The 20,356-nt window shown below is 40.3% G+C and overlaps 2 protein-coding genes across 2 annotated transcripts; one reads left to right on the forward strand and one right to left on the reverse strand.

The window, feature by feature from the left end:
* Positions 1-124: 124 nt before the first annotated feature.
* LOC139738627 (small ribosomal subunit protein uS7m-like) lies at positions 125-13,185 on the reverse strand. Its single transcript, XM_071649244.1, has 6 exons — positions 13,127-13,185; positions 7,870-8,031; positions 7,283-7,346; positions 5,946-6,113; positions 4,723-4,860; positions 125-2,089 (listed from the first exon to the last, which is right to left on the reverse strand). Exons 1-6 carry the CDS (start codon positions 13,183-13,185, stop codon positions 2,009-2,011), a joined length of 672 nt encoding a protein of 223 aa, XP_071505345.1. The 3' UTR covers positions 125-2,008.
* Positions 13,186-13,392: 207 nt separating this feature from the next.
* On the forward strand, positions 13,393-19,709 carry LOC139738628 (protein BUD31 homolog). Its single transcript, XM_071649245.1, has 4 exons — positions 13,393-13,486; positions 17,024-17,146; positions 18,455-18,621; positions 19,659-19,709. Exons 1-4 carry the CDS (start codon positions 13,393-13,395, stop codon positions 19,707-19,709), a joined length of 435 nt encoding a protein of 144 aa, XP_071505346.1.
* The last annotated feature ends 647 nt before the right edge of the window (positions 19,710-20,356 follow it).

The following is a 20,356-nucleotide window of genomic DNA, read 5'->3' on the forward strand; positions in this document are numbered from 1 at the left end:
ATTGACAATTCCACAAAATTTAATTTTTCATGGAAAGTAAGCATTCCATCGACATACTACTGACACATGTTATGGGTAGTATTATTCCCTCTGCTTTCTGAAAGAGGTAAGCCAAGTGCTCTTTCACGATGTTAGAAAAGGGAAAATATGTTGAATTTTCTTTATATTTTCAATATATTGTTGTCCATAATGACGTCATGAACTGTCGTAGTCTCCTTGTCCTGTGATGAAGGCACCAAAATTTTAAAAATTCATAACTTTTGAATGGAAAGTCCAACTTCCCTCAAATTTTCACGGATGAATACAACAAATATTGATGCTTTCACTCAATCCACATTTATAATTGGGTTTTGGTTTCCTTAAAAAAAAAAAACACGTTTGATTTTGGTGACATGGTTGGTAACAAATCTGACAAATTTCTACATCATAGCAACTTAGAGTGACAAAGTATGAACCACTCATGTGAACTGGATAAGTCAGCTGTAGAGTTACTCAGCAAGCATTCTCATTTTCCACTGATTTCCACTTGCAGACAGCAATAAACGGAAACCCACAAGCAAATGAAAAAATGGCCACAGATTTCATGGTTTCATTCCCATATTAGCTGTTTATAAGTTTCCCCCTATTTCCTGTAAGCTATGGCTGTCTTCCGATTGTTATGGGACACATTTTTATTTTTTCACATGAATCCAATATATCGCACTGTAACCTTGATCAAAATTTCCACATTCACAAAAATGCCTCACTGTGGGTAAAAGCAAACATCCAGACATGATTCCATAAGCATGTAGACAAGAGATCGAGGTACAATGACTTATAAACCATCAAAGAAGTTTTCATGGGCATCAGTGTGCTCATCCAAAAATGAGACCCTATATTAAGTTCACAGCTTTTATCTTCAAAAGGCTGTATTTTGCTTTTTAAGTGATTTTTTTTTCTTTTATGGAGGGACAATCACAATAAGAATTTCCCAAATTTGTAGATTCGTAAAATGTCACCAACTATGCCACTCCATCGATAGAGCAATGCCATAAATTCTTGACATGACTGCTTTATGGATACTAGCAATGATGATCATTTCTGCACAAAATATACTGATGGCATGAATGGTAACAGCAATCTCAGTGCCATAGTATATTGACTCTTTCTCTCTCAAGACAATAATGGTACCTAGAATATCGGCAATCATGCATCCGTGCCACAGAACTACATAGGTAGAATGCTCAAGTGGGGTCTCAAAGTATAGCCAGCATTCGTTCAAGTAATAGTCTGGTGTCCAGACCCTTTGCCAACTGGGTTCCGCGGTCACATACATAATAATATAAGTCGCCTCCCCGCGACAAAGTCACCACCTTTGTCAAAGACAAAGGCAAGACAAATCCAGCTTAACCTACTCCAGTTATTGACATTGAGGACGTCAATATCCTGTATATAGCAAAATAATACGAGAAGAGGGTCTGGAAACCAAACTAGGTCAAGTACGATAAGACTCACCAAATGGCGGCATGCGCACGCAACTGGCTATAAAGCTACACATGAGTTGTGAATGGGCTTGAGCATTCTACCTGTATAGTTCTGTGATCCATGCATCTCACAGACACTATCCACAGACACTATGCCTTACAACCAGAAATTAGCTGAAAATTAATTGAAGCACAAATCACAAGATTCCCTCTTATGTATGACAGATGTCATTTGCACAAGCACAATAGTTCAACAAATCCATCCATGAATAGGACAATACTGTTTCCCTCAACTCTACTTTCCATAAAATATCTTTGTGTTGTTCATCTGTTCAGAACAATTCAGTCCAATCTGAACCTCTGTTCTTCTTCGTCAATTCTGACTCTCGACACCACCATGATGAAAGGTCAGATCCAAAGAATGCTGACTACAGTCAGAAGTGTCTGCAGCTTTCATCTCATCCTGGCATGAAGTAGCCTTAGGAGTCCTTCCAAAATGTTTGTGGCATTTTTTTTTCTCTTTTCAGTGAGTCTTTTGCTCCTTATCACCACCATCTGAAATGAGCATATGCTCTGTTGGCTTCACACATCTTGTGGAGATCATGTTTCCTCTTCACCACATTGCCCTATGGGGAAAAAAATAAAATCAAAATATTCACATGATATCAAAATTCTTTCAAATTTACATTTCCTTATTAGACAGTGCATTCCTGTTGTAACAAACACAATTATTGCAACAACACTCTTGTTACAAGAAAGTAAAAACTCAGGTCCACTGACTATTATCTATAAACATTTACACACTTAATTGCTTGGTTATAACAAAATTTCATCATGACAAAGGAAAACTGGTAATAATGAGGAGTTCATTATAACTAGCATCATCTGTAGAAAATTTGCAAAATATTCAGAATGGCAGCAGAGAGAGAAATCTTTAACTTTTTGGTGCTGTTTCTATCATTCCTTCCTCTCTACAATCATTTCTGAGGCAATCAGCATGAAGAGGATGTGCTGTCCATCACTACCTTTGCATACTTTAAAAAAAATCCACAGGACTATGAAAAGCATATTGACTTTCAAAAAATTCAAACTTTTGCTCAGTACAGGAAAATTAATCAACAGATAATTACTTTTTTTTTTAATTACAGGGGTGGTATGGTATTGGTGGAGATGAGGAGGGGGCTTTTAACTTTTTAACACTTAGGAAATAGTACAGAGCATACCATTATAAGAGGAATTCACAGTTTACCTGATGAAAATTGGTTTTGGAATGGCTGAGACATCCAAAAACAAAGTAAAACAAATTGATTGATATAAAAGGTGTGTCCAACCGTTTATAAGGATCGCTCTGTTTTCGATATCTCAGCCATTTCAAAACCAATTTTCATCAAATAAACATTGAATTCCTCTTGAAATTACATGTTCTTTCACATTTCGTAAGAGGTTTCTCATTATCTCACACACAAAACTAGAAATGTCGCTATGGCGACTGATGCCTCTGCCATAATGCATGATTTTCCCAAAAGGCGTATAGTACAATGTCTTCACAATGTGTGATTCATGACAGTTTCACATAACTGGCAAAATATTGAAATGACAGGTTTGTCAGAAATGTCTTGAACTGGGCTTGCTATAATTTTCTAAGAGTGCAGGTAGACATATTTGGGGAATTGAGAATTTTTACTTGAATTTTGACGGACCTTTTTATAAGTTTATGCATTGAGTAATTTCCAAGGTATGAAGAAAGAGTGTAATGATGGTACAAAATATATATATATATATATATATATATATATATATATTTTTTTTTTTTTTTTGGGGGGGGGATTGAAACCTGGCCTTTGACCCTTAACCTTTGACCTTTGACCTTCTGGCTGGAAATTTCCTGGAGAATCTCAATTAGGTAATGCATGTATTTAGTTTTGAAACTAATAATGCAAGCATTGATATACTAGTATATGAGGGAAATAATAAAATTTTGAGGAGTTGACCTTGACCTTTGACCCCTGACTATTGACCCATGACCCCTAAATTCCCTAGATAATCCCTGCCAGTCAGTACATGTGTATGTACCAAGTTCCACGAAGATACATCGAACAATTTGTGAGAAAAGTGATATTGCAACATTTTCACCTAACCTTTGACCTTTGACCTTATGACATGAAATTCTCTCTGGAGAATCTTTATGCAGTAGTACATGTCCACACCAAGTTTCAAGAAAATACCTTTAGGCATTGCATAGATATGGGGGAAATTGCAACATTTGTAGCATTTGACCTTGACCTTTGACCTCTTGCCAATATCACTAGAATCTACTCAACTAGTTGTCCCATCATACATCATCCTTGTACCAAGTTTGGTGAAAGTTACTTCATCCAGTTTTAAGTTATCACGTAAACAGATAAATTTTAGGATTTGACCTTGATCTTCGACCTTTGACCTCAGTCCAATTTCACTGAAAAACTAATCAAGTGATTGTCCCATCATACATCATCCTCCAATATAGTTTGGTGAAATTTGCTCCATCCAGTCTTGAGTTATCGCGTAAACGGATACAATTTCATGATTTGACCTTGACCTTTGACCTTTGACCTCGAGTCGATTTCACCCAAAATCTAATCAAATAATTGCCCCATCATACTTTATACTTGAACCAAGTTTGGTAAAATTCCAGTAAATATTACTCAAGTTATCGCGTAAACGAAAGCGGACGGACGTACAGACGTACGTACAGACGTACGGACGGACGTACCAATGGACGGACAACCCGAAAACATAATGCCTCCGGCACCACTTCGTGGCGGAGGCATAAAAATGTTAGAAACCTGAAGATAGGTCTCAACCAATATTATGCAATCAATTTAACTGTCTAAAGACTGTCTTTAGACAGTCTAACTGCTGTAATTCAGAAAGGGTTCTCATAGAGCTGGAAGTAAAAGAGCGCTGTCTCTCTACAATTCATACGTAATGGTTTTTAAAAAAAAGACTGCATTATGGAAATTCATGAGATGATGATTTGTTCACCTCATCACTTCCTAACTGGACTGATCAATGAAGACAAAAATGTTCTAATTCTAAAATTGTAAGAAGACTGGTTTTTACACATCACAGTTCATACAGAACTTTGCAGTTAAGTTAGACATAACATCTTGTCATCCTTCTGACTCAATGTATAACTGTTTTTATGAAAATTGTGCCCTCTCTACTTTATTCTTTAAAAATTTTTCTTATGAGATATTTGAAGGAGACAGTGACAAACCTCATTATGGAAGGCATCTAGCAATTCTTGTGAAAGTTTCTCAGGCATGTGCATCTTGAGTGGCTTTTTCTCACATTCAGCCAGAATCCATTTCATGGCAAGGAATCTTTGCCTCTTCTCCTTCAGTGGAGATGGAACCTAATTTGTCAAAAGAAAATAACAATGGAAAGAAAGAAAAGATCCTGTAAAAATAGCAATTTTTGTGTGCATGAAACTCATGAATTTCAAGAGAAACTATGATTCGTAAAAATAAAATGAATGTGAAAGGTTTTTGTCTACATGATCCCATACATGTGGTATAACCCTATCATTTTCATGGTCGGCAATTTGTGAAAGTTTCATGCTGCGAAAAAGGCTGTCAGCTCCAATTTGCAAAAGTTTCATGTCACAAATGTTTCTGGTTTTTGTAGTACTCATAAGAAAGATAACAAAAATATTGACAGGCAGTATCTATAATACAGTGCACTCCCATTACAACAAACGTGGTTATAACAAAATTACAGTTAGAGAGAAATTAAAACTCAAGTCCCAAAATTATCATATATATATCTTTAATACTATGCTATTCAGTTATAACAAAATTTTGTTTTAACGAAAGAAAACCGCCGGTCCTGAGGACTTCATTATGATGGAAGTACACTGCAGCATAGATTGAGAACAAGGATGACAGAAATGATTACAAAAATTATATCAAAGATGGTAATAATGTTTATGGTGGAGAGTGATGAGAAGAGAATGCAGATAGATGAGAAGAGAATGCAGCTCCAATGAATGTAGACCATAAAACAAAATAGGAAAAAACAGGAAATAAACTATAATGGTGGTACACTTTATATGCTGTTCAGTTACAAATAAGACATATAAATCTTGGAGGTCAAATTGTTTTCCAAGGTTCAGTGCTCTGCATCCTAAATAGGCTTAATGGAACAAAACTATCCATTTAGAATACATTTCACAAATTGAGTCAATAACAGATACAACAAACATAATGTGAATTACTGGACCCATTTTGCACAGATAAATAGATAATTTGGTTAAAACCTGGTCTCACAATCAGTAAACACGCTGTTGAGATAAGTTCTCCTCATTGCATCAAATTGTACTTTCAGCAATCCCACAGAGGAGTAGCATGACTGACACATGAGATTGGAACAAACACAACTTTCTTCCAAGAGTAATGAAGAAAGAAGCACACTGTCATGTGACCCAGAAGGACCACCCACCTGATAATTCTTCCCTCCTCGCTGGATGGTGACCAGACCCATGGAGGGCATGGAGTTCTCGATGGCCCGCGTAAAGATGACCCTGGGATTTGTCTCCACGCTGGAGCGCTCTGACTCGGGAGCACGGTTGTACTTCTCTACCTGCTTGGACTTGATGAGCTCAAATGTCTGCAAAGAAGTGAAAAAATTTCAAACATGTTGAGTTCACAGAATGAGCAGTGGCCAAGAAACTATGCTACTAGAGAAGCACTCTGAGAGCGCAGACCTCCGCCAAGCAGCTCATTTCAACCACTGATCTTGTACTTCCATGGGGACCAGTGATTTTCACTCATACGTATGCATGCTGAAACTCGTCCGATTTCCCAATATAGAAGCCTTTTGTTACATCATCAACTTCCAGCCGAACGGTGTGCTTCGTCCTACCAGAAACTAGAGCACGCACTTTAGTGAGCGTATGAAAAACCTCAGCTTGAACTCCCAAGTTCATCGACCATTACCTGGCAAAATTAGAAAATCCTTCATAAAATCCATAAAAAATTAACAGATCACTACCAAAATTTAATCATCTGTTTCTTGTGTCGTTCTCAATCTTTCCTTGTAAGTTTCATCCAAAGCTGTTCATGACTTTTTGGGTTATTTGCAAACAGACAAACCAAAAAACAAACATATGCTGATGAAAACATAACCTTCTCCCTTGCCAGAGGTAATAAATAATCCCTCCCCCCCCCCCCCCCCCCCCACACACACACACACATACACAATTACTCTTGAACACCTGTAGGTGGGCTTGGTACACTACACATTTAACAAGAAATTCACTCAAAACAATATCCAAAATAATCCACGATAATTTTCACAAATGTGTTACATTGTACACTTAAATGGTTGTTCACCTATTTGAATAGTCAACAACATTTGACAACCTCTGCAATGGAAATTCAATCATTACTGTTGAACTGCTGACTATTATCAATCCTAAAAATCGTTGTTATCTTGCTTTGTGGCCTTAAACTGCTTTTACAAGCATTTCTGGAATTCTGTCACTTGATATTCTAAAAGGATTATCTGGCCAAGTAACTAAAAAACAACAACCACACCAATAAAGCACAAACAATCAAACATATACCTACCATGTATTCTATTCATATTTTCCATTGAAAATGTATTTAAGGACGTAATCAGACATAGAAATAATCAGACATACAAACTCACTGCATGTAACAAAATGTATATAGTCATGTCTGCATCATAACATTACACTGCTTAGTTTAGACTACATGAATGTGAATGAAGTCTGAACACGACGTTGTCAGCATTCATATTAGTTCTCAACTTACCTTGTTCATAATCTTTGTGACAATCTCCTTCTCTCCTTTCTTATTCATGATGTTAATAAATTTACTGAAAGACAAACACAATTTACGACAGCTAGCAGTGGCAATCATGTGGTTGTGAAACTTCTTCATTCACACATACTTGTTACATGTACGCTCATCATGAAAATGTGAACATTTTTATTTTCCACAATGTGAAAAATGTACACTGTAAATTGTGAAAAGAAAATTCTCTTGATATGGCTACTCTAAGCTTTGAAACTTAAAGTACATAATTTCACTCAAACATTCCTGTTGAATACCTAAAGAACGTTTAGAACACTATAATAAATCATTTATAATTTGAATACATATGTACAGAACACATCATGTACAAACTAGAATGTCGGAAACATTTCATAAATTTGTTTCATATTCACACATCGAAACAAAAATACAGAATTTCCATGTTCAAACACGCAGTTCATTAAATTCTTGAAATTGAATTTTTCTTCGCAACCAAAACTCGCATTTTCATTTATCTTTAAAAAGTCTGAATCAAAAATATTGTGACATAACTCCCAAAGCGAATCTCTGGCATTCCAACTCACTGCACAAGGGGATCATATGAAAATGCAGAAGTGATGTCACCAACAGCTGCCTTCACTGGTGTGCTGATATCAAGAGGTAGGGTACCATCCTCGTACTCCTTCCTGTCGACCACAGGGGGAGAAAATGTTGGTGCGTACCGGCTATGTCGTATCTGTGTAAACCTGAAGAGATATGAGGAAATGGGAGGGGGAGGATGATCATGACTGCCTTTATACCAATTATGTACCGGTACCATCAAAGCTAGTTACATTAACGTCAGAGATATTGTCTGTGTCAGCAGTATCATGATTTGGCCTTGCTTTAAAGTTCAAGTCTCTTATCACATAATGATTCCTGTAAATTTTATCCCACTTATAAACTGAAGTTAAATCATATAATTTACAAAATTGTCTTATCAGGGGAAACCTGCTACAAGCTTGTTTACAACAAGGCATCATTTCTAACAAGGGTGAATTTGGCAATCCCCTACAATTACTATTTTTAGCTAGTCTTTTTTTAAAGTACATTTCTAATGTCAATGAAGCAAAATCAAGCTCAGATCAGGGGTAAATAAGTGATTATTTTTTACACAAAACTCAGTCACCCAACAGAAACTAGTGCAAAAATAAAATCACACAAATATTTTTGCATGCCGTATCTAGACTATTTGTGTAAAGCAAGTTACCCTTGATTCGACTGTTTCCATGAATAGACCACTCTTACGAATAAAAATTCTCTGAAATTCATGAACAAAAAAATCAAGTGCACAATTCAAACTATCTACCTCCGCACAACATTGGGTCACGTCGCCGGATCCCCAAAGTCATTGTCACGACCCTCCCGGGTCAGCTCACATAAGCAGTTCAAAGGGTAAGTATGGGAAAGTAAAGTTGCATAGCAACATATTTAGACTTGTTTTATTCCAAGTTTCAAAGTTACTAGTCCGTTTATATTCATTGAATCTGTACAGAGTGTACCTGGCACACCTACAGCCACGATGGCAGCAGTTTCTGAGATAACTCTTGAGCATTTACGAGATATTTATATTTTGCATGCCACCCATACAAGAATTTATGGTATCGCCTAACCGCAAAAGCGATATCACCATGGTTCAATCGCGACGTGTTATGTATGCGTTGAATCTCTCTCACATTCTGTATATTTGTAGGCAAGCCGTGGTGCATCGCTAATGTCGAAACACGGACATATGGGGTCGAATAATGAGCACTAGGCGTTCGAACGACAGTTGCAGCACAGGCGTTCGAATCATGCACGCTATTTTGCTTCTGCAATTTAGACAGTCGAAAAGTGGGTAACTTGCTTTAGTTGATGTCCTAAGCTAATTCTGCGTAATTAAAAATCATGCAAAACTCATCTGTGATCTTACCCTGCTACCGTACCCGAGCGGGAAAAATTACACACGCAAAATTATCCACTTTTACCATGTTTACAGTATGCCAGTAACACTAAACACTCCACAGTTAGTAAATTTATAAGAATCTAAAGGCATTTAATTGGTAATTTAGCTTTAGGCCATTGCATGCCATTGCATGCAGAAGGCCAGTAGCAGCATGCAGAACACTGTCACTGTGTCACTGAGAATTGATAGGCCTTCCCCCTTGGCCTTGCTCACATTCTGGATCTGGATGTTTATGATGCAGGGCCCTACTGGGCATAACGCATCGGATGAGAGAGGGCGCAGGGGTGATTAGAAAGTTCTATCAATGGCCTTTTTGAATGAGGCGATTGATGGCGAGTTAATAGTGGCGTCACTCAGGTGGTTCCACTCGATGACAGTAGACGGGAAGAATGAGTTTCTGAATTGTTCTGTTTGTGCTCTTATTTGATTAAAGCACTTACTGTTATTTGTCACTTGTCTGTCTAAGATATTTACAGTATCGCAGTTTGTGAATTGCTTAATACGGATATGTCGTCTAAGTTTTTTAGGTTGAGCAAAGGTTTGAATTGGGAGAGCTGGCACCAGCCCCCCGACCACTTTGAAGAAGAGGGTGAGCTTGAGATTCCTTCTTCTTTCCTTCAGGCTTGGGAGACAAAGTTCAGCCAGCTTGTTTGTGATAAAGCCGTCATCTCTGGACACGTAATCCCCTGTTATGAATCGGACAGCTCTTCGTTGGACACTTTCAAGTCTGTTTATGTCCTTTTGTAGATATGGGTCCCAGGCAGTGGCACCGTACTCAAGGAGTGATCTAACGAGTGAAGTATAGGCAGTTCGCTTAACGTTGGCAGGGCAGAAGTAGAGGTTTCTCCGAAGGAGGGATAGAACCCAATTCACCTTTTGCGTGGTCTTTGCGACATGCTTCTCCCACTTCAGGTCGTCAGAGATAGTGACTCCTAGGTAACGGATGTCGTGAACGTGCTGCAGGATATGGCTGTTGAGTTGATAGAAGTAGGATGATTTACTGCAGACACTCATAGTATAGCACTTCTCTGCATTGAAGCACATACCCCATTTATGTGCCCAAGAGACCAGGGCTGTCAGGTCGTTTTGAAGGATGAGGTGGTCTTCCTGGTTCCTGATCTGACGGTAAAGGAGACAGTCGTCTGCGAACAGCCTTATTTGCGACCTCACTGTGTCTGGTAGGTCGTTGATGTAGCAAAGGAACAATAAGGGCCCGAGTACTGTTCCCTGGGGTACACCTGAATCAACATGTGCATCGTGGGAGCTCTCTCCGTCTATGACGACTCTCATACAGCGGTTTGTTAAGAAATTTCTAAGCCATGAGTGGGTGGGGCCAGTGATTCCAATGGATGTAAGTTTATGTAGGAGATTTTCGTGGGGGACCTTATCGAAAGCCTTCGAAAGGTCCAGCACTATGATGTCTGATTGCTTCCTTTGGTCGTTTGCATGCAACAGGTCATGGAGGGCAGTGATCAACTGGGTTTCGGTGGAGTATCCAGATCTAAAACCGTGATTCAGGTGAGTTAGGATGTTGTTTTCTTCTGAATAATCAAGGAGGTGTTTACATATGATATGTTCCAGGAGTTTACATGTGACTGATGTTTTAGAGATGGGACGGTAGTTTGCCGACTGGTGGACATCCCCGGTCTTGAAAACTGGTGTCACGTTGGCCTGCAACCAGTCAGTAGGTAGTACCCCAGTGTCCAGGGAGAGCTGGAATATCTCACTCAAAGCTGGCGCAAGTTCGGTGGCACACTGCTTCAGGATAATGTTAGGGATGTTATCCGGTCCACAAGCTTTATGGATGTTGATGTTCTGTAATAGCTTGAGAACTCCATCAGCTGTGATCTGCAGAGGAGGGAGGGAGCAATTGTAGTTTTTTTCAATGCTGGGCATACGATTGGTCTGGTCCCTTGTGAACACAGATGTAAACTGCTGCAGGAGGGTGGTTGCTTTGGTCCTGCTGTCCTTCACAAGGTTTCCTTCCAGCATGAGGGGAGGAACTCCATTCCTGTCTTTCCTCTTTGCCTTGATGTAGCTCCAGAAGGGTTTGGAGTTCTTGTTGATTTCCAGTTCATCGACGATGGTGGAGGTGAGATGGTCCCTCTCAGCTCAACGGAACTCTTGTCTACACTGGCGTTGAAAGGCCTTGTAGTCGGCCCATGAGTTAGTCTTCTTGGCTCTCCTGTACAGTCGTGCCTTCCTCTTCACCATTCTTTTCAGCTTGTGGTTAAACCAGGGAAGTGACTGTCTGCTGCTGCTCGACTTGGAGGGGATCCTTTGTTCTATGATGTCTAACAGGGAGTCTCGCAGCATAGTCCATAGGTCTTGGACGTTTGTCCCTTGCCTCTTTCTTTCAATGACCATCTCAGATATGTTGGCTACGTCCTTTTTCACCTCTTCCCAGTCAGCTTGAGAGTACTTGTAGATCTTTCTCCGTGGTATCTTTGCAATGGCTGGTTTCATGTCGAAGTCCGTGACCACCATGGCATGGTCGCTTATACCTGGGATGCTGTACGACGATTTCACTTGTGTTGGGTTGTTAGTGAGCACGATATCTAGGATGTTATCATATCTCGTAGCTTGGTTGTGAATCTGGACCAGTCCGTGTTCCAATGAAAGGTCGATTAAAGCTTGTTGGACTTCTCTGTCTTGAGCATTGTGACGCAGGGTGAGAGTTTGCCAGTCTATATCAGGACAGTTGAAGTCACCTGCAATCACAATGGTTTTGTTTTCCTTCCCTTGAAATTTCTTGAGGGACTCGTCAAGTTGCTTGACATCTAGGAGACTGCGGTGAGGCATATAGAAGACTCCAAAATATGCCTCAGCTGATCTCGGCAGTTGGATCTTTGTCCAATTGATCTCACATTCCGTGACTGCGTTTGGGAGTTCACTGCACATAACTTCCTGTTGTACTCCTATGAAAACACCGCCTCCACAGCCATCTCTATCATTTCTGTAGATTTGGTATGAAGATGGGAACACCTCGCTATTCTTGATGGCATCTTTTCCTGGGTCCAGGCCAGGTTTGATTCCTTGGAGCCAGGATTCTGTACCACAGATTATATCAGGTTTAACATACTGCCTGGAGCGCCGCCTTAAACTCTGCCGTCTTTCCTCTCAGGCTGCAGCAGTTCACAGTCAGGAGTCTAAGGTTACCAGTGTTTCTCAGGAAGGTTCTGCTGTTTTCTCCTCCCAGACTAGAGCCAGAGGTAGTACTTGGTCTTTCGCTGTCAGGTAATGACTCTGAAGGCCAGGGGTACTCCGACGGGCCGTGGTCTCCCGGCTTGGGGCAGTCACATCACTAGTCGGACTTGATGTAGATGTTCGCTGGCTTCTCTTTCTAAAGTTACGTTGTTTACGTGGGCTACTGGCAAAGGTGGGGCTAAAGGGCTCATTGGAGCTTAATGTATCCAGCGAATCCTTGAGGTTGGTGAGTGGGAAATAGATGTTTGACTCTTCCAATTCATTCTCTCAATTCGCAACTGAGTCCAAGTATTTTCTTCACTAGAACGTATGAATAGAAGTGTTTGTTATTTGGTGTTATATTGCCTGAATTGGAAGTATTTGTATCTGAATTTGTATTAGTTTTCTGTAATTTCGACAACACTAACCCTTTCAAGAAACACACACAAAATAATAAGCACGTGGGGCTAGTATTATGAAATCGCATGTTCATGCACCTGAGCGTAGATGAGCTGGCCTGGGTTACAAAATTGCAAAACACGATTGAGTTTGTTAAGTAGTTTGCCACTGAAATACGTACATTTGCGTATAAATCTCGAGAGACATTTACAATCATAAATCGCATTTCCTCTGATACTACTTTCAGACCAACAGGCTGACATAATTCTTACCAAGGCAGATAAATTTCGCATGCTCTCGTTATGCCAAGTAGTCTTGTGGGGAGCGCCATCTTGGAAATCGTGAATGAAGTGTGCCGTGTGCAATCACAAACACGCCGCGCCACACGGACGATGTGCGATGACGAACGCGCTTTTGTCGTCGGACCGGTCCGTTGGTCCTGAGTGGTTGGTCTTCGTGCTTCACTGCTGCCCTTTGGTACTGAAACATCCCAAGAGAAACTAAACGTCGGCTTTTTTTCTTCATTTCACAATAAAATATGCCAAAGGTACGACGAAGCAGGAAGAAGCCGCCCGAAGGCTGGGAGCTTATTGAACCGACACTTGATGAACTGGATCAGAAAATGCGAGAAGGTAATTTCTCCTGACAGGGTTCCTCTCATAACAGTCCCATGTACTGAAGAATGTGTATGTTACAATCATGCATGCATTGTGTATTGACTTGTGTACAAGCAAGTGTGTTCGATCATCAGTGATCATAATTTTCAGTTAATGACTAACATATGGTTAGTGATCATTCCCCACATGAGACGTGCAACAAATGAAAGTAATAATAATGGGCAAAATCGTGAAATCGACCTCACACCGCAGTGTTTATGCATCCGAACGACTAACCCCGGGACGCTCCGTATACACAGTTACACACTGTGGGAGCGTCCTGAGTCAATAGAGTGCTATATCGGTAAGCTTGAAAAACATACACAGTCTGTCACAGATTTTCGCACCTCCGTAGGTTTCGAATATCACGAGGAAAAAACGTACTTTTATAGTATACATAAGATTCTTATCTAATTAATACCCTTCGTTCACCTTGTTCTTGTTCAAATTGGTCCAATGATCTTGAAAAAACGTTTTTTTCACGGCCATATACGGGTCCGTAGTCCTTGCTCCCCATCCCATTCACCATTTTCGAAATCAGTATGCAGTACACTGCGCACGTAAATATTCATGTGCTGGCGGAGTCGCAATGCGTTTAGCCTTCTGACAAGGCGTGCGCGCGCGCACCCACCCAGAAAGCAACGCAATATACAGCGAGAGGGTTTGCCAACAGTATGATAAGGCCTTGCCACAAAGCTACACGACTTGATGGCCAGCGTATGCGCACAAATCTCAAATCCATTTACTGTATAAGATGTAGTTCTCCCGAGTTCCTCTCGACCGAGTCGCATTTAACTCATCAAACCGAGCAGAAAGGGACTATTACCAGAACCAAAAGTTGAACGCAGTCAGTCTTCAACATTACATCTTCACCTGTAAGTCTTCATATTGCGGAATTTTTGCGATTTCATATTGATTTTTAGGCGCTATACTTCGCCTGTCATGATCATGTCTGCTACAATGCGCAGCCCCAACACTGCGTGTTGGGGCTGGTCGCAGTTACCGAACGACTAAACTGCGACAGCCGCCACACGCAGCGTGTGGCGGCTGCGCCATGCTCCCATTCAGATCTTCATGTTGAACAAACGGGTGCCTTTGCGGCGTTATATTTCCTTAATTTTTCAACAGAAACTACTAGGAATACTTACATGGGTCGATGAAACCTAAATGACTATCATCGGCGACTGTTTGATGCATTTCATTGCTTGTGATGCACAAAATGATGTCTTATAAGCAGCTCACCGATGTTCACAGAATTCACAATCACTTGCACAAGCGCACAGAATAGGGGAGCTATTCGTTATTCTCACATAAGCGAAACTGCAGGGAAGCCGCCAGGACCGCGCCGCCAGGCGCGGTCTCCAGGGCTACCGAACGACGTGCGTTAGCAAGGAAGCAAGGTAAATTGTGCACTTTACAGCCCTATCGGTGCGAGATTTTACCCTAAATTGTAATCGAGCAGTGCGTGCGAATTCCAGTACCTATCAAGCACCGCAGGTCGACAGCGGGTCTTCCGGCACTGTACTGTGTACGTGTGTGTGAGATTTCGCGTTGGTTTCGTGTGTGTGAATGTGTCAACGTGCGTGTGAGTGATGAAAGCTCTTACGGTACACCAAATGAATGCTCTAACGCCCTTCCCTGCGCGGCACAATCAAGCGCGAGCGAGCAGACCCAGATCAAACAGGGTGCTGTGCATTGGCACACAACGGAACGTAACGAGTGATAAACTTCTGTGATTCAATCATGACTTTAAATGAACGAATATTGTGTTATATTAGGGTGTCTGATCGCGCACTGCTAACCCTCGACCAAAACGCGCCCCTATCTTGTAATGCACTTGTCAATGTAATGACTCACCCCACTACCCCCGGACATGGGTGCATTACATGTTTTACATTACATGTTTTAATGAAAAAAACATGTAGAAATCTACCTCGCATGATCGCATGTACATGGCTAACAGATTTCTAATCATATGTTGAGCTGTTAGGACCGTACCAGGGGGCTGGTAGTTGCATCTGTTTTCATGAAAATTCTACCAAAATGTTGGATATATCATTAATCTGGTGGATGCAATGCATTCCTGAGATGTTGATTTTGCTATACAAGTTTAAATTTGCCAATCTAGGGTTGTGAATTAGACAAAATCAAGAAGGGTAAGGTACCTCACTCAATTCTCCATAGAGACAGCGGTTAGAGCTTCCCCACAGCGATGTATAGCACTAGCTTCCGTCTGTCTATGGAGGAGAGCGATAATATAAAACAAATAAAAGACTCTTCCAGACAGACAGATCTTCCTGTCTCGGTAATGATAGGTTAGGTTTAGGGTAACTGCAACCACATTGTAGGATTTTGGATCTGGGAGGTTATCTAGTATCGCGGTAAAATTTCACCTTGAATACAAACAATGTGTCCATTTTAATACTTACCGATGTATTCCAATATTGACAAGAGGATACGGGGAACATAATAGTCCGTTAATAGTCCATTTCTGTGACTTTAAATGATGCGGTCAGCAGGGATCTCCGAGATCGATAACTGCTCAGGAAGATGGGATTTGAAACCTCTGCGCTTGCGTGAGTCAGTAGCGCTGTAGCCTTTTCTTCTTCTTCTGATTAAGTCTGCCTCCATCAATAGGCTGAAGATTCTTGCAGACTGTGCTATTTACATTATAATACTAATTTAACATTATTTACACATATTTACAAAGCACATAACAAATTTGAAGAAAATAACTAGCCTTTTTGACAAGGCACTCTCTCTCTGTGCGACATCATACCTTTTCACTCGCCACAACACAACGCGCAGCGAAGGGCCTTGTTCACAGGCTAACACCATCGCGACTCTTATGCACATTCATATTGGCAATGGGCAAAGTACCACGCAAAGGTTGCATTGAAAGCCAAAGAATGAACGGGAGGTGTATGGAGATGAACTCGTAGAATAACATCTTTTCAAGACCACATGGGATCAGTGTGGAAAGGAACAAGTGAACGTATCGTATGAATAAGTTAAGAAATGTATGTATGTTATAAAAGTAGGCCTTTTGCTGGTAAAATACAAAACTTATATTGGCTCAGGGCGCTCCCACAGTATAACTGTGTACAACCGGGGTTAGGTTTACTTAGCCTAGGTAGGGTTAGGTTAGGGTTGTATAATTTGTGGTTGATATTAGTCGAGGGACATTAGAAAGTCTTTTTGAGAATAATAGGGAGAAAGAAACAAAAGAACAAAGGGGAAAATGGGAGAAAGGAAGGAAGAAAGATGTTATGCTGTGGAAACTGGCCACACCGCGCCGTTGTATGATAATCAATTCCGCGTGAACGTTTGATGGGGCTGCATTCAGGAGTATAAATAGGCAAGCCGCTGTAGTATAAGTACAGACACGCAGTGGTGGGGCCTATTTCACGAGTATCCCTGATAATGATAACATGTGTGTATACATTCAATGTTTCCTTTCTCTCTCAATATTCACAATTGTATTATTAACCTTCTCCTCTGTGACGTCTGCAGCTGAGACAGAACCCCATGAAGGGAAACGAAAAGTGGAGGCACTCTGGCCAATCTTCAAGATACATCACCAGAAGTCCAGATACATCTATGATCTCTTCTACCGCAGAAAGGCTATTAGTAGAGGTATGGATATTTTTCTTGCAAGGCTGGTGGTAATGGAGAGGCAGGAGGAATGGAAAGAACTTGATTTGTCATGTTTTCAGTCCTGCAGACTAATGTAGAATTTTTATAAATAATTTATTTTAAAGTATCATCTAATGATTTAGAGGTGTCTGCACATGTCATAATTAGAGTGTGTGCAGGCAGGTGTTTTTTGTCAGTGCAGTCATGGATCAAAGTCAAGTAGTGATATATTCATCTAAGTGCTGCAACCTGATTTTCAGAAGACAGACCCAAAGTGTCAGGAAAGATTACTGAGAGTCTCCATGTATGTCATTTGATAGTGATTAAGATATACAGTACATAAATTTGTCAAGTGATATTGTTATCAAGGCAGGTCTCACCATTATAGCAAACAATGTACTTGACAAGAGTAGAGTTGTTTAACTTTAGAGAAGATAAAATTAATGCAGAGACTCCAACCCCAAGCACCTTCTGATCTGGAGATTCTCCCGCTCGAAACCCCTAGCAAACGGGAGACTCCAAGTTGATGTGTGCGAAGTTCCTAGGGTTCTAGATGTTCTCTTGAGCTATCTAAGGCTTATTTTTTCAACATGATAGCAATATAAGTAAGAAATCCTTTCCATCGGGAGACACAACAGGGGTCGCACTTAACTTTTTTTTGAACTAGCCAGGCGGACTACTTAGAATCAATTTTGACACTGAAGCAATATTTTGGCTAGCCAGACGGACTAGTAACTTCAGAATTTTATGATTTTTGGCTAGTCCGACGTGATTTTGGGTGGCCAATGGCCAGCGGACCATCGCCAATTTCGAACCCTGCACAGAGCCAGGGCGGGAGAAATCAAATCTCAAGCGGGAGAACGGGAGATTTTGCAAAAATGGGCTTTCAGCGGGAGATCTCCCGTCGAAAACGGGAGAGTTGGAGTCTCTGTTAATGTTATCTAGAGAAATCAGAAATACTGCTGTATTCATAATCATAGGAACTACATGTACATAGGTGTGTTGCACCACTTCCTTGTTTTCGGTTTGTTTGTTTTTTTGTGTGTATGTTTTATTGAATCAAATAAAGATCACAACATTTACAAACAATTGGGATGATTTGCAATAGTGGGTTACCGGTACCAATAATAAAACAACACGCAGAAAGAGAGAAAAGGAGCGTATAACCAGTGAAGTCACCAAGGGGAGTAATTTTCAACACCACTTCCTTTCTCTTGAAGAAGCTGTGTCATAGAAAATTCAGTGTGTATCTCGTGTTTGTTTGTTTGGTTCTCTGTGATTTGTTTCCCATGATTACTTGCCCTCCAGACCTCTATGAGTTTTGCATCAAAGAAGGCTATGCTGACAAGAACCTCATCGCCAAGTGGAAGAAACAGGGTTACGAAAACCTGTGTTGTCTACGCTGCATTCAGGCCCGTGATACCAACTTCGGAACGAACTGTATATGCCGTGTACCAAAGAACAAACTGGAAGAAGTATGTTGAGTCTAATAATTACAATCCCCATTGCTCTCCATACAGATTTGCATATGAAATGTTGATGTGGTAGTAGAATTATGTTGCTGTACTTGCTTCATATTCATTGAAAATGACGTTGGCGCTGCCTCAGTTGGCGGGATTGTAGAGTGCTTGTCAGGAGAAAGATCAATTATCTCAGTGTTTTCATTGATGTGTATATAATTCTTCAGCTTGGGGGCATTGCTACTCTGGGATTGAAGTTGTAATAATGGGTATCATCTTTAGTGATTGAAAGACAATAAGTACAAATCTATGAGAACTTTGATAGATGCTTCTGGGGTACTTGATTGATTGTCATGTGCTGTTTGAGGAGAGGAATTTTTTATTGTAAAATTGGAATTTAGTGTTCGCTGTTCAGCTATTGTTTGCAAGGACATAGTGCAGCTTTGAGCTCACTAATTTCTGTAAGCTTTGTTTTCAGTCATGAATCTAAATATGCCAAAAGACGTAGTGGACAGTAAATAACAGAAGTTCATTTGCTTTTAAACACTACTCACTGACTTGGTATTGCAAAGTTGTGTATTTGAACCCAATATCCAGTGGTTGTCATACATAGGTCATAAAGTTTGTAACCCTGATTCAGAATGAAAGTATGCTTCCAGCCCTCATTTAGGCATGAAATGATGAATTAGATTTTGAAAGCATTGTTCATATTGAGTATCCACTGCACTTTTTTTTTTTTTTTTTTTGGGGGGGGGGGGGTTTGAATTGTTTGATATAGCCTGAATAGTTTGTAATATATAGGCAGAAATATGTCCCTACTGCTTGCTGTAGGAGAGGCGGTTGTGCTCTATCATTTTTTTTTAACTCGCTCATGTATGATGAATGTTACATGGTAAATTCATGTAATCAAAATACAGACAACAAAATATTTGCACATCTTTATTTTCACCCTGGTTCTACATCATGCAACAGGAATGAAAACTTACACAACTTTTAAATGTTCCACAATTACCTTGACCTTTTTTGTTTGTTTGTTTGTTTGTGTCCTTCAGGGCAGGATAGTCGAGTGTGTTCACTGCGGATGCCGTGGATGCTCAGGATGATGCTGTATCACACAACAGGAATGCGCTCATCCTCAGGGAAAAATAAAAGACTGTTGTTGTCAGCACGGGACTGATACAATTTGGAGCTGACTACCTTGATGCCAAGACTATCTTCTGGTTTATGCTTGTTTTTATGGACAGCAAAGCAAAGCATCATGTATACTGAATTATCTGGAAGAACTCGCTGATGAAGCATGTGCAACGTGATAATTTGATGTCCCCTCGACCCAAGAGAATTTGGCATCAACCTCACCATTGCATATTCTTTTGACCCATGGCAGGATTTGAAATTTGTGACATGCATCTTTTTTGTTTACTGTTGGCCTACAATAGGTCGTTATAGTGGGGGTGGTTTGGGTTTGTACAGGTATGTTTCTTTTCTTTGTTTGGCTCCAGCACACAGGATTTAATTTGCATCCCCATTATTTTCCACAACTGTTCGTGGCTTTGCTCAAGAGACCTGTCTTGCATTTTCAAAACAGTGTTTAACATCGTACTTTCAACCAAGTAATTTCGTATACAGTCAACCTTGCTTAAGTCGACCTCACATTATTGGAATAATGACCCAAATCAAAGGTCGTTTCAAGTCTTCTTCTCATTATATTCTATTGAATTTGATCCCTTATGAGTCATTTTTTTAAGTCGAA

Source organism: Diadema antillarum, unplaced genomic scaffold, assembly GCF_040938485.1.
Source record: "Diadema antillarum isolate AM-2024a unplaced genomic scaffold, OU_Dant_1.0 seq00000759_RagTag, whole genome shotgun sequence".
NCBI lineage: Eukaryota > Metazoa > Echinodermata > Echinoidea > Diadematoida > Diadematidae > Diadema > Diadema antillarum.

Coding starts and splice junctions, on each gene's coding strand:
- LOC139738627 (XM_071649244.1), bottom strand. CDS start 13,185: ATGGCGCTCCCCACAAGACTACTTGGCATAACGAGAGCATGCGAAATT. Junction 7,347..7,869: donor TCATATGATCCCCTTGTGCA/GTGAGTTGGAAT, acceptor TTTGTCTTTCAG/TAAATTTATTAACATCATGA. Junction 2,090..4,722: donor TAGATGCCTTCCATAATGAG/GTTTGTCACTGT, acceptor TTTTCCCCATAG/GGCAATGTGGTGAAGAGGAA.
- LOC139738628 (XM_071649245.1), top strand. CDS start 13,393: ATGCCAAAGGTACGACGAAGCAGGAAGAAGCCGCCCGAAGGCTGGGAG. Junction 17,147..18,454: donor CAGAAAGGCTATTAGTAGAG/GTATGGATATTT, acceptor CTTGCCCTCCAG/ACCTCTATGAGTTTTGCATC. Junction 18,622..19,658: donor CAAAGAACAAACTGGAAGAA/GTATGTTGAGTC, acceptor TGTGTCCTTCAG/GGCAGGATAGTCGAGTGTGT.